We start from the raw sequence: 15,221 nt of genomic DNA on the forward strand, positions 1-15,221 counted from the left end.
TCTCAAGTATAGTTACAACGGCTGCCCCACCCTTCAAACCGAAACTCATTACTGATTCACGGCAGAAATAGGCAGGGTGGTGGCACCTACCCGTGCGGCCTCACAAGAGGTCCTACCACCAGTGTAAAGTATCATTATAGTAGTATAGTATGATTCGTACGTGTTAATGAAAGATATATTTTATAACTAGCTTTTACCCGCGACTTCGTCCGCATAAGTTTTTTTGTTTTCTCCCGGCTATAAGTCCCCCTGCAACAATGTCCCACTATCGTGTTCCAGTCCTCAACTTCACATCAAAATTTGTTCAAAAGCAACCTAAGCTACATAATGGATAGCTCCGAATGTTTCCTTAGTAAATATAAAAAGTAAATAATGTAAATCGGTTTAAAATACTACTAACTACCTACCTGCCAACCCCCGATGTTAGACAGTGTTACATCCGTAACATCGTCTGCGTAGGAAGTACTAACTTAATGTAAGTAGTATAATAATGTAGGAAGCTAAAAATAAGAGGCCTTATTACTGTAGTACATTTTTGTAAACTATGTTCTTTGTTTTTCCCTCTCTGGCCAACACATGGAGATTCTGTGGACTTGAAACACGTGAGCAAGCCACGTATAATTGTCCGTGAGAAAAACAACTCTTTTCTAAATTAATGCCGGCTACTTTTAATGTTTGCCCCTGAGCTTTATTTATCGTCATAGCGAATGCGATTTTCAGCGGAAACTGTAATCTCTTAAACTGGAATGGCAAATCTGTCGGAATTATGGGTATACGGGGGATTAAAACGTTCTCTCCTTTTGCCATTCCAGTCATAATGATTGCTTTTACAATATTGCGACCGAGGTGTGTCCCTTGCAACCGTGTGCCATTACACAGTCTTGGTGCATCTAAATTCCGCATTAAAAGGACAGGAACGCCTACTTTCAGCCTCAGTTTGTGTGAAGGTACTCCCGACAGTTCTAAAGAATTAAGAAATTCTACAGGGTATGATGTTACTTGTTCAGTATCCATTACAGTGTCTACAGAGAGAAACTCAACAATATCACCTTCCACGCGTGACATAATTTGCTCGTTTATCTGTCCCACCATTTCATTCGTCGGCGCTAAAATTGCTCTTTCACATAACCAGTCTCTATTCCTCATATTAGTTAGCAGTTCGCTATAGACGAAGTTATTTAGATCATCTGGATTATGCACAACATTGCAGAATTCACGATCCAATGTAATCATGCCATTACCATCCTTTGCCATACGATCTTCTCCAATTTTAAGAAGAGCAGCAGCATATTGTCCAGATTGTACATCATTGTGTAGTTGCACTCTCATATTTGTAGACAGACTAAACGTTTTTACGTGCACCCATAACGTTGACGCTTTTAAACACGCATTTATTTCATCTGCAGGGGTGCCTTTAGTGATAACCGGCAAAGTCTGTCTAAAATCGCCCGCTAAAAGTACCACCATCCCCCCCATGATATTTGGATTACTCTTGATGTCTTTCAAAGGCCGATCTAGAGCTTCAATTGCTCTTTTATGGGACATAGTACACTCATCCCAAACTAATAATTTACATTGCTGCAACATACGTCCACGCTCGCTGTTTTTACTTATATTACAGACTGGCATTTCTTCATGGGCTAAGTTTAATGGCAGTTTAAGCACCGAATGTGCCGTTCGACCACCATTGAGCAGAGTGGCGGCTATTCCGGAAGAGGCAACTACTACAGCAATTCCTTTATCTTTTCGGATTTGCGCTAAAAGCAAGTTTAAAAGAAAGGTTTTTCCCGTGCCTCCGGGAGCATCCAAAAATAACAAACCACCTTCGCCATCTTCGATTTTTTTGAAAACATTGTCAAATACTAACCTTTGTTCTGGGATCAAACGTGGAACAGACTCTGTCAATTGTTGTTGTAAGGAAGCAGTATCGTAATCTAGTTCCCGTATTAAATCGCTACTGATTTCCTCGGTTCTCTGTGGTCTGATCATTCCATAATCTGATAAATCCTTTCTAGAAATTGTTTTAACCTGGTCTTCAATTTTTGTCAGACCCTCATTGTAAATTAAATCACTGTACGTGACATTGGGATTTTGCTCTTGTAATCTGTGCAATATATCGTCGGTCATATCATTTTTGTATTTATCCCACAATTGTTGAGGATTTGAAAGACCACATGTCGCTACTAATACAGCAAATAGCTCTCTCATCTTGCCTGCTGATCTACATTGAGCAGCTTCTTCCAGTGTCACATCCCAATGGTTGTCATTCTCCAGTAATCCTCTTGCCTCACATGCCTCTCGAAATGTAGGATAATCTTGTGTGTTGTATTTTTTTAGATCATTGAAAGAGGTAGGTCCGCGCACATGGTGTAAAAGCATGCGTAGACAAAAACATTCCATGTTACTAACATGAACTGTATAAACTCGTCCTAAAGCATCTCCAGATTTGACGCCAGGCCAATCGTGAACTGAAGTACCTTGAATGCGGCTTTTCCAAGTTTTCCTACTTGCATCCCAAGTATAATACCTCGGCACCTCGACATAAAGAAGAGTTTTTGCAAACTCATCTCTGATACAAAGATCAAAAAAAGCAGTGAGTGTGGTTTTTGGCGGAGTAGTTATTCGTTCGTGGAAATTGTGTTCATTAAAATAAACGCGTTCACCATTTTCTAAATGCACGCTGAGATGTGTCACGGTGGGATGCCTTTCGTGCAACGGAAATGCTAACAGACGCCACACGGCTTCGTTGCTGCTGACATACCGACCAGACTGATAAGTTTGTACCTCATCTACGGGATTCGCAAGATCAGTATTTCTAAAATTGAAAATAGCTTGATCACTACCCTTGTTTATATATTTGCAAATATATTTGATGGCGCGTACTGAACTGCATGCCTCAACATTTATGTGGGCGTTAAACATTTTTGATAAAATTGGTGAATAGGGGACTACCCAACTATTATCAACCGTAACGTAGCTACCATTTCGGAGCTTCACGGTTGCTGTTCGACCTCCGTCTGCTGGCGCTCTTCTACGATACTGCGGGTATCCGTGGTTGTTGTGAACGGTCTCTTTCACTAACTTGCGAGGAAATTTTTTTGTGCATTTTCCGTCTTTCATGCAGTGGCACTGTGGATTTTCGGGTCCGCATGGACCGTGAATCATATTTTTTACAATAATGTCATGGAGAGTCTTGTCAATGTTAGGATCCGGTATTTCAGCGCTGATTATGTTATCTATTTGATCGGGTCGTAACTTATCTTTTAACCACAATAATATATGGACATGTGGCAGTCCACGTTTCTGCCATTCGACAGAGTACATAAAGCAGCGCGCTTCTCTGAACACTCGGCCTTTATTAATCACATCCATTAGTTTTTTAACTTTTAGTCTAAAAACTCTTGCGACTACATCATGTCTATCTATTGCGCTTTGCCCCGGCATCAACTGATTGACTATTTCGGGCCAGGCTGGTTTGCAAGTAAAGGTGACGAATAAGTCAGGGCGACCATGTGTACGCACATAAACAAACGCGTCCTGAGTATATTCGTGTAAGTACCGCGGGCTATTTACAAATGAAGATGGTAAAATGACCATACGACCTAAGTTATTTGGATTTAAATTAGCGTCATTTGCCACAGCGTCTTGAAGATGGATGTAATTCTCTGCTCTTAGTTTAGTTTGATTTAATGATATGTACCGTAACCTCTCGCTTTCAACTTTAACGTACATGTCAACGTAAAACTGATTGGCCAGTTGCTTGCATCTTTGTACAATGTTAAAGTTGTTTTCTCGTATCATCATGTTGTAGGCATAAAAATCCATGCATGAAACCTTTTTGTTATGCAAGGGAAGACCTGTTACAGGATTAATTTGAGGAACTTGAAAGTGGTACCCCTCTTGTCCCTTACTAAATATGATCGGATATTGCAACGCATCATAAAATTTATGAGTATCAGGCACCCTGGTTAATGTGTCATCTCGGGCCTGTAAAACTATATCACGGAAAGCAAACTGTTCGCCTGTAACCAAGGCTGCGACTTCATTTATTAACGGTGCATTATACCGCCTTTCATGTTCCCCACTTGGTGTGCGATCGGGGTGCATCACCAACCTATAATCCTCTCCCGGCATTCTTTCTAGTGCTGTTTTGAAAGTATTGATAAGGCGATTATGTTCATGCAACATTCTCTGGATTTTTAAAACAGTATCCCTTTCGATTCCTTGTATATTTTGACACCTGCGATCAGCTTCGTTTTTTTCATCGCCCATGAAATAAAGTTGCAAAAACTTTGGTTGTTCATTATTTGCGGGAAGTAAGGAACCAATCCTGTGATACACCTGTCCTTGGACGGTAAAAGTAGGTGAAAATCCAGGCATTACGACCTCCTTATCTACACCAAATGACGTCATCTGAAAGCAAGAATTATACTTTCTAATCCTGCTTAAAAACCGGCGCGATTCGTTACTGTCGTATAAAAGTAAAGATTTAAGAGGTTCCTCTGGCTCGCCAAGTAATGGAATTTTAACCTTTCCACCAGAACAGCACATACCTGGAGTTTCTTCTTTCCATTTCAGTGCTTCACAATATCTGCATTTTTTATCCATTCTCCCAATGATAACCAATCGGTGATTAACATAGTCGATCAAAGGGTCATACTCAAAAGCGGCACCATTAAATGCCTCCCACGTACTCATTGAAAACGTACGTCTTCTTTCTGCCTGCCGTTCAGCATTTAAAAGACGTCGTCTTTGTGAATCTTCGTCAGTCTCTGCCGCAATCAATTGCGCGTGACGTTCGGCATCTAAAACTCGACGTGTCTGAGTCTGTTCCACTGTCTCAGCAGCTCTTTGAGATGCGTGGCGTTCAGCATCCAGGGTCTGACGGGCCTGAGTCTGCGTAAACGTCTCAGAGGCCCTTTGAAATGCGTGGCGCTCAGCATCTAAGGTTTGTCGGGCTTGAGTCTGCGTATAGGTCTCAGAGGCCCTTTGAGATGCGTGGCGTTCAGCATCCAGGGCCTGACGGGTCTCAGTCTGCGTAAACGTCTCAGAGGCTCTTTGAGATGCGTGGCGTTCAGCATCTAGGGCCTGACCAAAAACCATAAAAAAATCACTAACTCAATTCAGTTTTCTGCCTACTTCCTACCCCCTAAGTACTATGACGTGATCATTTTGATCTTATATCCGTTTTTAGGTAACCATATATTACCTTACTAAATTTCATCAAGATCTGTTCAGCCTTTTATACGTGAAAGAGCAAAAGTCCCAACAAAAACGACTAAAAATCACTAACTCAATTTAGTTATCTGCCTACTGCCTACCCCCTAAGAACGATGGCGTGATTATTTATAGCCTATGACCATTTCTAGGTTATCATCTATCACCATACCAAATTTCATCAAAATCCGTTCAGCCGTTTAGGCGTGAAAGAGGAACAGACAGACAGACAGACAGAGTTACTTTCGCATTTATAATATTAGTATGGATAATATAGGTAATAAAAATCGTGTTGGTAATAAAAGAGTTTGAACGAAAACAAAAATTCATTACAATTTCTGTAGTTACGAAACCATATTTAAAACATATTTCGTCAACTTAATAAATAAATCAAAACAATTCGAAACCAATACTTTGATAAAAAAATATATTGTTCCACATTTCCCTATTAGAGAATGTCTTCTTTATTTATCAATCACTGTCATTATCAATCACAACATCAGAGAATTGTTAGGACGCTTAGTAGTATTACCACAATAATTTTATATTCTCCAGGTAGGTTGTTAATGTCATTACTAATCACAATATATTCCTAAAATATTGTACTAACCACAACGGCAAAAGCTTTGAGTTAAAATCTAATTTGCTATGTCCATGGTGCAATATGTCTTCGGTATTTCTGGCATCTCTCTTCGATATACTAACCACAGGATTGAGCACATGGGGTGATTCAAAATCCCTTTTAAAACATATTCTTTATATTTCGTGGATATTCACATTTTTCAAATAGATTTAATTTATTTCATTAAATATCATGGTCTTTATAACAGAATTATATTTGAATATTTTCTTAAGCTTTCGCGAATTAACTACCTACATTAGGTTATTAATATTTTATTCTTTGTTGTAAGTGAGTGACTTGTGTATCGAATCCGTTTCATGTTTTATAATATATTTATTTCATTTAAATTAAATTGTTACGTTGCTTATCGATTAAATTGTTGTTGGTTTTCGCGACCCGTAGGCATACTTATTATTTAAAGCTAAATAAATAAATAACTGGGAATAAATCACGCACACACACAGACCCCAATTTAGGATTTCCTGTACTATACCAGAGTACCGGGTACCAGAGACTGACAAACATACTTATAAAGAAACCCCCGGATCAAGAGCAAAACAACCTATTCCTCACTCGAATGCTTGCCCGATGTGGGAATCGAAGCCACGACCCTCGGAGCAGCAGATAGGCGTGCTAATTACTGCACCACCGAGTCAATTAGTCGCGGTTTGATCTGGCGCTTTTATTGTGTCGTGTCGTGTTCACGGAAGAAGTCGACCACGAAAACTGTAAAGTAATCCGAAACGTTGGATATAATATACCAAAAAAAAAGAAGTTTTAATTACATTGCTGGCCCGCTTTGTATGACGACGGTAAACAATGTTGCTGCAGTAGTAATGTTAGCACCACTGAGATCTTTCGTCCGAGTCACACGAGCAATTGAATAGATTGGTAGTCGATCCAGTCGCATAAATGGCCCGTGAAATAGTCGCCCGATACGAGCTGACTTATATTATCCGTTATTTGATTCGATTTTCTCGTCGCAAACGTAACCGAATCTGGGGAATGTATTGAAAATCGCTTATGTGAAAAGCGCTTGGGTGGCTTTTAACCAGAAAGTTGGGCGGTTTGGTATATGCGCTGTACTAGATATAGTTCCCCTGTATAGTTCGAGGATTTTATACATCTACACCTATACACCTAACTCTGGATATACCTTTTTCTTCTTTATCGTTCTCGTTACTGGACCGATTTGAAAAATTATTTCAGTATTAGATAGACTATTTATTGAGGAAGGATATAGGTTATACCTAGTCAGGTCATAAGTATTGTCACACAGTAAAAACTTTTCTTTTAGAATGCTGGCCACAAAAAAGTTTATTGAATTCGAATTTCGAATTGTTCATGAAAATAAAAATGTATACTTTTAGAATTTTACTCATTTTTAAATATGGAGTGGACGCTTAAAGAAGACCGTGTTGCAGTTATTGCGTTGCATCGTTGCGGTTACGCGCCAATTCAAATTTTTAACATACTGAAAATTTTGAATATAACCAAAAGATTCGTTTATCGTACCATCAAACGATACAATGAAGACTCTAGTGTAGATGACAGGTCAAGAAGTGGTCGCCCTCGGTCTGTTAGGACTCCAGCAGTGATAAAAGCTGTGAAGGCGCGAATTCAAAAAAATCCCAAACGTAAGCAGAAACTGTTGGCCCTTCAGATGGGGTTAAGCAGAACCACGGTGAAAAGGGTGTTAAATGAAGACTTAGGACTTCGGGCATATCGAAGAAAAACAGGACATCGTTTGAATGCTCGTCTAATGGACCTGAGACTGAAGAGATGCCGCGCTTTGTTGAAGCGGTACGCGGGAAAAAAATATCGGGAAATTCTTTTTTCGGATGAAAAAATTTTTACCGTAGAAGAGAGCTACAACAAACAATATGATAAGGTGTACGCACACAGTAGTGAAGAAGCGAGCAACCGTATTCCGCGTGTCCAACGAGGTCATTTTCCATCCTCGCTCATGGTATGGTTGGGAGTTTCTTATTGGGGCTTAACAGAGATACATTTTTGTGAGAAAGGTATAAAAACGAATGCAGTTGTGTATCAAAATACAGTCCTGACGAACCTTGTGGAACCTGTTTCTCATACCATGTTCAATAACAGGCACTGGGTATTCCAACAAGATACGGCGCCAGCTCATAGAGCGAAGAGCACACAAGACTGGCTGGCGGCGCGTGAAATCGACTTCATCCGGCACGAAGACTGGCCCTCCTCTAGTCCAGATTTGAATCCGTTAGATTACAAAATATGGCAACACTTGGAGGAAAAGGCGTGCTCAAAGCCTCATCCCAATTTGGAGTCACTCAAGACATCCTTGATTAAGGCAGCCGCCGATATTGACATGGACCTCGTTCGTGCTGCGATAGACGACTGACTGGCCGCGCAGATTGAAGGCCTGTATTCAAAATCACGGAGGTCATTTTGAATAAACTTTAGTGTCATAAGAATCTATGTTTTGTTAAGTTCATTTTGGTATATGAATGGTTACATAATGAATAAACTTGTTTCAATTATTTTACATTAAACATGTGACAGAATTTATGACCTGACTAGGTATAACATCAATGCAAGACCAATACAAGTGGAGCACCAATAAATAATATTTCAAAATAGGGGTTTAAATAGCTTCTTATAAATCGATAATTCAAAAATATTTTAACTTTCTACGTAAATGAAGTGGTAGGTAAAAAAATGTAGCGTTATGTCAGAGTAACTATTCCACGCGGACGGAGTCGCGGGTAAAAGCTAGTCATAAATAAAACTTATTTTATTATTTAATATAACGCGTTTATTATTGTCATTACATCGTATATGTCGTACAAATGTTTTTATAATTAAACGGTAGATAGCATAATGCGTTTAATTGTCGACAGATAACAATTTTAGTGACCACAAAAACTGTAAAGTGTAAAGTATTCGAACATCATTAATAATGTAATGACAACAATAAACCGTAAAAGTACTTTTACTTTTTGTTATTATTAAATTCCCCGATCATAATAATTAGGCCTTTGATTTTCACAAGAACATAGGTAATAGTATTACAAAGTCCGTTTAGCATTCAGGTCTGTTATTACGACGAGTAAGTAGGTACTCAGGGAATGGCGTTGTTTGAATAAAATATACAGAAACGGGGACGCTCGCTTGTTGCAACCATGCGAATGCGTTTTCTTATGCATGCAATAGTTTATCGTATTTTCTGCTTCTTATTGTGACATGTCGTATTATTTATGTTTCACTTTTCCCGGTAGCTGTTCTGTTAATACAGATGAGAGAATTCGAGCTTATTACTTCTCTCTCTAAGAAAAAAAAAGCATGTCGTTTATTATTAAAATCATTTAAAGGTGTAATGATGTTCAATTTAATTATCTATGTTAACAGAATTCTAAATACAAAAATAATCAACTTTTGCGCTTAGACACTTTTACGTGCGATCCGATGCCCGTATTTAGTGATGCGCTTTTTTTTAAACATCAAGTTCGAATGTACGAATTAAGAACTTCCATTGTGGGGTTGTACGGGTTGATAATCTCTTTTCTGCCGACACAGTATGTCACCGGCAGTCATACGTTCCGATTTATTGGATCGGAAATCGAAATCGGAACTCTTTAATCTAGGACTTCAGTTACCAGAATACAATTGTGACTTCGACCACGATCCGCGTGGATATATATACATAGATGTACAATTCCCTGTTCACAAAGTTGGAGCCCAATAACTGCTCTACAGCGATAACAAATCACCTTTCTTTTATATAGCCGGCAATTATAAAGAAGCAATCGAAGTTTTTCCCCTTACATATGACGGTGACTAGAATCCAGGCCGCGTTTGTCGGAAAGTACTAAGGATATTCCGGGATTCTTCAGTGGCCGAATCAATTTCGGTCACATTAAAAATTAGGCAATAGAATTGAAAAACATAAAGGTTTTGTAGTACATTCATAATTTTTATTTATTCAATTTATAATATTCAGATATATAACAGCAATTATCATACACACACTACCTCTCCAACAATATTTACATTTTACAATAAGATATTTTGCGTTAAGGGTATTTCAAAACTTGTAGGTATATTATTAAAACTTTATTTTTAAATCAAGAAAAGATTCGATATTTCAAATTAAAAAAAAAATTCATTGTGTACAGGTCTTAAACTTTAGTTTAGAAAGGAGTTTCTATTTATTATAAATTACATATCGCTTAACGTCAAAATATCTCGCATTCCTTATCTGGTCCTCACACTACAACGAGCTGAATTCTATATACTACAACTACAATTCATTTACAAAAAAAAAAACGATTCACAACGCGCCATTAAATGGCGGCCGTAATTTTTTTTAAGTTTATTTCTTCCTAAATTTTAAAGCGAATTTTTGCTATAATTTCTGTAGCTACGTTTTTTTTTATTGTAGTAAGAATACAGGGTGTAAGGTAACCGTTTCCGAAAGCGGAAAGGGAATACGTGATGTATAACCTAAAGAAAAAACAGAATTTATTTAATAGCTAAATATAACTATTTTACGTTTTATTACTTTTAAATTTTGTCAAACAGGTTGCTTAAGTACGTACGTTATCGTACTAGAAATTACCAGAACTATTGTAAGAGAATTTTCGTTTTCGGAACAGTTCCCTTGAACCCTGTAAATTTCAAAAATTCTGATTTCAATTAGGCTCCATTTTAAAGTAGGCCCGTTGTATATTTATTGCATTTTATATGTAGTGATGCGGATAAATGAGTAAATTGATTACAATGATTAATTTTAAAAAGGATAATGTAATCTATATTTAAAAAAAATTATAGATACCTAAAGTAGTATGTTGCCCTTTAGGGATATAGTTAAAATAAAATTCAGAATTAGTTAAGGAATTAGCAACTTTAGTTTCGGGTGTAAGAAATCTGAATTTATTACTTTTTAATCGTTCCAAATATAAACAGTTTAACTTAAATTTATTCTAAATAATTTCTGTAAAAGATTGTCATACGATTTTTTAATTTGGAATTTTTATTGGGTTTTCTAAAACTATCAGTCAATTTTTTGTTGTTTCATCCCGTGCTTGCAACGCTTAATATTGGTGATTTCAAACTATTGCAAATGTTACGTGATTTATGTAATTCTATTAAACTACCACATAGTACCATATACTAGAATCACATAAATCACGTAACATTTTAGAAGAAACGAAAATATTACGCTTTCATTACCATTTGGAAATGTTTTCAAACCACGAATCTGCCAAAATATTGACAGTATCACTTTAAAAGCAAGTTTATTATTATTTAGCGAGTAATTCAGTAGTATTGTTTTGAAATTGACACAATAAAATCATAGAATCATAAAAACAAAACAATTTTGCGGGAAAAAATATTCAATTAAATATCATCGTTTTTATCACATAAAACAATATCCGATTAAAAATATAACTTAAACCATATTATAAATAATATCCGTAATAACAATATGGCAACGTATTTACTAGCTAAGCACCTATTACTGTAGGTTTTTTTATATTATTTACATAATCTGTACAACACACCTATGGTCGTTATACTTTTTTATTTTGACGTGTTTAATTTACTGCCAGTTTTGCCAACAACATTAAGAGAGAAACATTGATTTAATTCAATAATAGCGTATTTAAAAACACGCATTTTATGAAACCACATCACCTGAGTAGAAGGTAATTAAATTCGTAGTTTAGCTAAGTTTGATCCTGGATGAAATTGATTTTTTTAAATACGTAATTAGGTAGATGCGCCTTCAGCGGCTAAGGAATAAAAAATTAAATTGAAAACTGACAATGTAATCGGAGGGTTTTCGAAGTGAACGTGGATACTTCCAGCCGCCCTGTCTTTCTGCCGCGAAGCAATAATCCGGATTCAAGGATACTCGTTATTCAAATTCAGACTTCGACCGAGTAAGGCTTATCTAACTGTTTGCAATAATAAAAGTACTCTATATTGAACCTAAGATCCATAATGTAATTTATTACTACAACTCTTAAAGTTGGAATTATTAGCGTGACACAGCAATTTGTTTTAGTGAAAATATTGATTTATATTAAAATATATCTGCTTTCGGTTGCGTTTCGGTTTGAAGGGTGGGGCAGCCGTTGTAACTGTACTTGAGAACTTAGAACTTATATCTCAAGGTGGGTGCGCATTTATGTTGTAGATGTGTATGGGCTCCAGTAACCACTTAACACCAGGTGGGCTGTGATCTCGTCCATCCATCTAAGCAATAAAAAAAAACTTTTTTAAATTGATTGCTTAGATGGGATAACTTACGGCCCAGATGATTCGAATGAGATATATAAATATAGACATGGACTTGAGACATGAGTTCTAAGGTCTCAGTTCAGTACAACGGCTGCCCCACCCTTCAAACTGAAACATTACTGCTTCACAGCAGGAATAGGCAGGGTGGTGGTATCTGCCCGTGCGGGCTCACAATACACCCTACCACCATTAAAATCACCTACCACCACCACTTTTCATCCATATTGTTATATTTAGTAAGTACTCTAAAATAATAAAACCTTTCTCCGATAGCAGAGCAGTAATAAATAATGTAAGTAAATTATTATTGTATTAAATCAATGAAATCGCTTTGTCGTTTACAAAAAGAACGGTTATAGCTCTTGCTACATTTTCAAAAGATTATCTAATAATATGATAATTTATTTAAAAAAAAAATTACCTTATATTATCGATATGCAATATACAAGTTACAAACTTTGAAGTGTCTGTCGGCTAGATAAATGCATCGGATACGAGAATTTAATATGTATTTTGTAGTTAAGTCCTTCCAGACGTAAGATCATTAGATCAAATACCTAATATTTATAATTTTAAAATTCCAATTTCGAATATGATTTGTTATGAAGGTCCAAAAGTCATTCGATTTATTTAAAACATCCCTAGTGCTGATATACTTTTAAAATTTAGATTTCGAAAATCATTAATGACGACCCTACATTAAATAATTAGCACAACTTAATTACTGTAAAACTATTTTCTTTATTAAAAAGGTAATATTTTTAGACCAGCATAACACAATATGTTCTTCACATTTAAGTGTTAAGATTATCTACATTTTTTTACAACAACGCAGAAAAAACTCGGGACTAGTTGAACAATAGGACTTCTCGTCAAAGAGTCATTTTTTTCTCACATTTAGTACATTAAGGAATAAATGTGAGTGACACCGATGTAAGTCTTTTTATTATTCATGTAAACTTTAAAACCCATATCTAAGTAGCGTCTTTCGCAAAACTGTTTTCTTCTTTGTTTCATGATCGCAATTGGCACGTAACTCTTATTTGCATTCAAGTGACAAGCTTTTAATAACGGTTGCCAATTTTATCTTTTTTGTAATTTTATGGCCCGGTTACTAGACCTTTAAGCCAACGGTTGCCAATCAAACATCATCAGGGTTACCAACAAACAAAAAAATAGAGAATTTTATATTTTAGGTAATCAAAGTCTTCATGAATAATATCATATTTTTTTATTGCTAAATTAGAACTCAACGTTGAGTTAATTGTCTTTTATATTAATATCTTTTCCCTATAATTACATATTGATATATGCACTAGATTAATTCAACAATATATTTTCGAAATTTACTATGATGAATTATAACACGTATCGTGTACAGTATTAAAGTTTGTTGTAGACGTATTGATTAACCACTTTTTCAAAATATTTCAAATTCATAGACAAAATTAAAACACCCAAACAGGGGGATGCAGTCGAAACGTCAGAAAAATACAAAAATTCGGGGGAGTGCCTTTACTAATTTGCACGAATTTTCGAAGCTAAATTAAAATACAAACTGAATAAATTCTAGTAAAATGTAACACGAAAGACTGAATCACACACGATCACACTTCACACAAATGATATGCTTTACGTGTCACAACACTAACGCTTTGAACATATTCAAGTACACAAACGCTGTTCACAGTTGACATTAAAATTTAACTGAATACATAATTGCTTTTAAAACAAAGCAGCAAGTATTAGTATTAAATTTTATCAAGTTTCATGGTAAAAGGAAATCAGAAATATCCTACTTCTCACAATCACTTAAAACATACTTTACCTAACTCACGAAATGCAAGCTACGTACCTACATTATCTGTGACGTCATATTATGGAATCAATGTTTTGTTGTTTGTTGAAAGAAAACTTGTTAATTTTTTTCATAATGTAAGTTCTTGTAATTCCTTTTGTAATTAATTTGTTGTTCTCAATGATTTGTAATTATTTCTTGGTTTGGTTTGTTTCTTTTATTTGTGTTTTTATTGTAAGTCCTAGTTCATTTTCTATTTTTTTGTAAAATTAGTTTAAGCTGATGACCGTGTTGCCAATGCTTTCAATAAATAAAATTGAAAAATTATGGAATCAAAAGAAATATGTGTATTATCTATGGTTAGCTTGCTTTGATTGAGCTAACCACAGATCATACACCAAGACAACGTTAACTAACAATATGTGTTGTGAGCTACAGTTTGTAGCTTGACTGATTTGAACGATAATTTATTATTGTTTCACAAAAATAGTATGTACATATTTTTTTGGTTGTGTACGCGCGTACTATTGAGAACCGGCTGTGTGCTCGCGGATTCCTCGTGGCGCCAATTGAGTTTATTTAGTAGATTAATAATTGGCAACAGCGAGCTCGCGTTTGTGTACTTGTGTTGTCAGAGCATTTTAATTCCCATTATACATTCTAGTGCCTGTGCTTATTACTATTCAGAAAGCGGGAAATTAGCCCGTCTTATGTAACGCATTGTCCAAAAGCAGCTAAGATCAGTGTTGCAAATATAACTGAGAGGAATGGTCGTGTGTTAGTGGCGGCTTGCGTTCGTTCAGTCGAAGAATACGTAGCGGAGCCTCCTCGATTCTCGCCGGCCATTGTTCTGCTCACTGTTTCCAAGGAAAAGCGCTTGATGTAATTAAATTCGATTTTAAAACACGGCGTGGTGCTATTCTAAACGAAACACCACGCATCCAAATGCCCAATGTAGTTTGCCAAATTACAGCGATTAATAAAAAAAGACGAATGTTGTCTAAAATATGCGAGAACAATTAAAATACAGCTGTTGAAATCGTTGATTGGTGTTTTTGCAATGGATGATCGAGTCAATAGACAATATTTTGTCGTTGTCAAACCAAAATCTGCTATGTGCACTTTTTGAGATTTTTACTTTTTGACCTTTTCGTATAGTTCACAGCCCTATCTACCATATAAAAAAAACTTATGTGTCTATAGCTTTAATATTTATCTATAGCTTTCCTTTGATATAGTTCTTAAAAATTTACTTTCATATAACATTTTATATAATACGAAAATGTTTTTACTCGTTAA

The 15,221-nt window shown here is 36.1% G+C and overlaps 2 protein-coding genes across 4 annotated transcripts in view; both read right to left on the minus strand.

Moving 5' to 3' along the window:
• Window positions 1-519: 519 nt before the first annotated feature.
• LOC119629558 (uncharacterized) lies at window positions 520-5,103 on the minus strand. The gene has a single exon (XM_038015690.1). The coding sequence runs from the start codon at window positions 5,101-5,103 to the stop codon at window positions 520-522; it is 4,584 nt and encodes a 1,527-aa protein (XP_037871618.1).
• A 4,667-nt stretch (window positions 5,104-9,770) lies between these two features.
• LOC101743158 (division abnormally delayed protein) overlaps window positions 9,771-15,221 on the minus strand; it is a 147,905-nt gene continuing 142,454 nt past the window's right edge. For all 3 annotated transcript variants that reach the window (XM_004922946.5, XM_062672696.1, XM_062672695.1), the window contains exon 9: window positions 9,771-14,779. In XM_004922946.5, the coding sequence (XP_004923003.1) occupies window positions 14,631-14,779 (149 nt within the window). In that variant the 3' untranslated portion in view covers window positions 9,771-14,630. The remainder of the gene's footprint in view (window positions 14,780-15,221) is intronic.

The sequence above is a fragment of the Bombyx mori genome, chromosome 15, assembly GCF_030269925.1.
Source record: "Bombyx mori chromosome 15, ASM3026992v2".
NCBI classification, from domain to species: domain Eukaryota; kingdom Metazoa; phylum Arthropoda; class Insecta; order Lepidoptera; family Bombycidae; genus Bombyx; species Bombyx mori.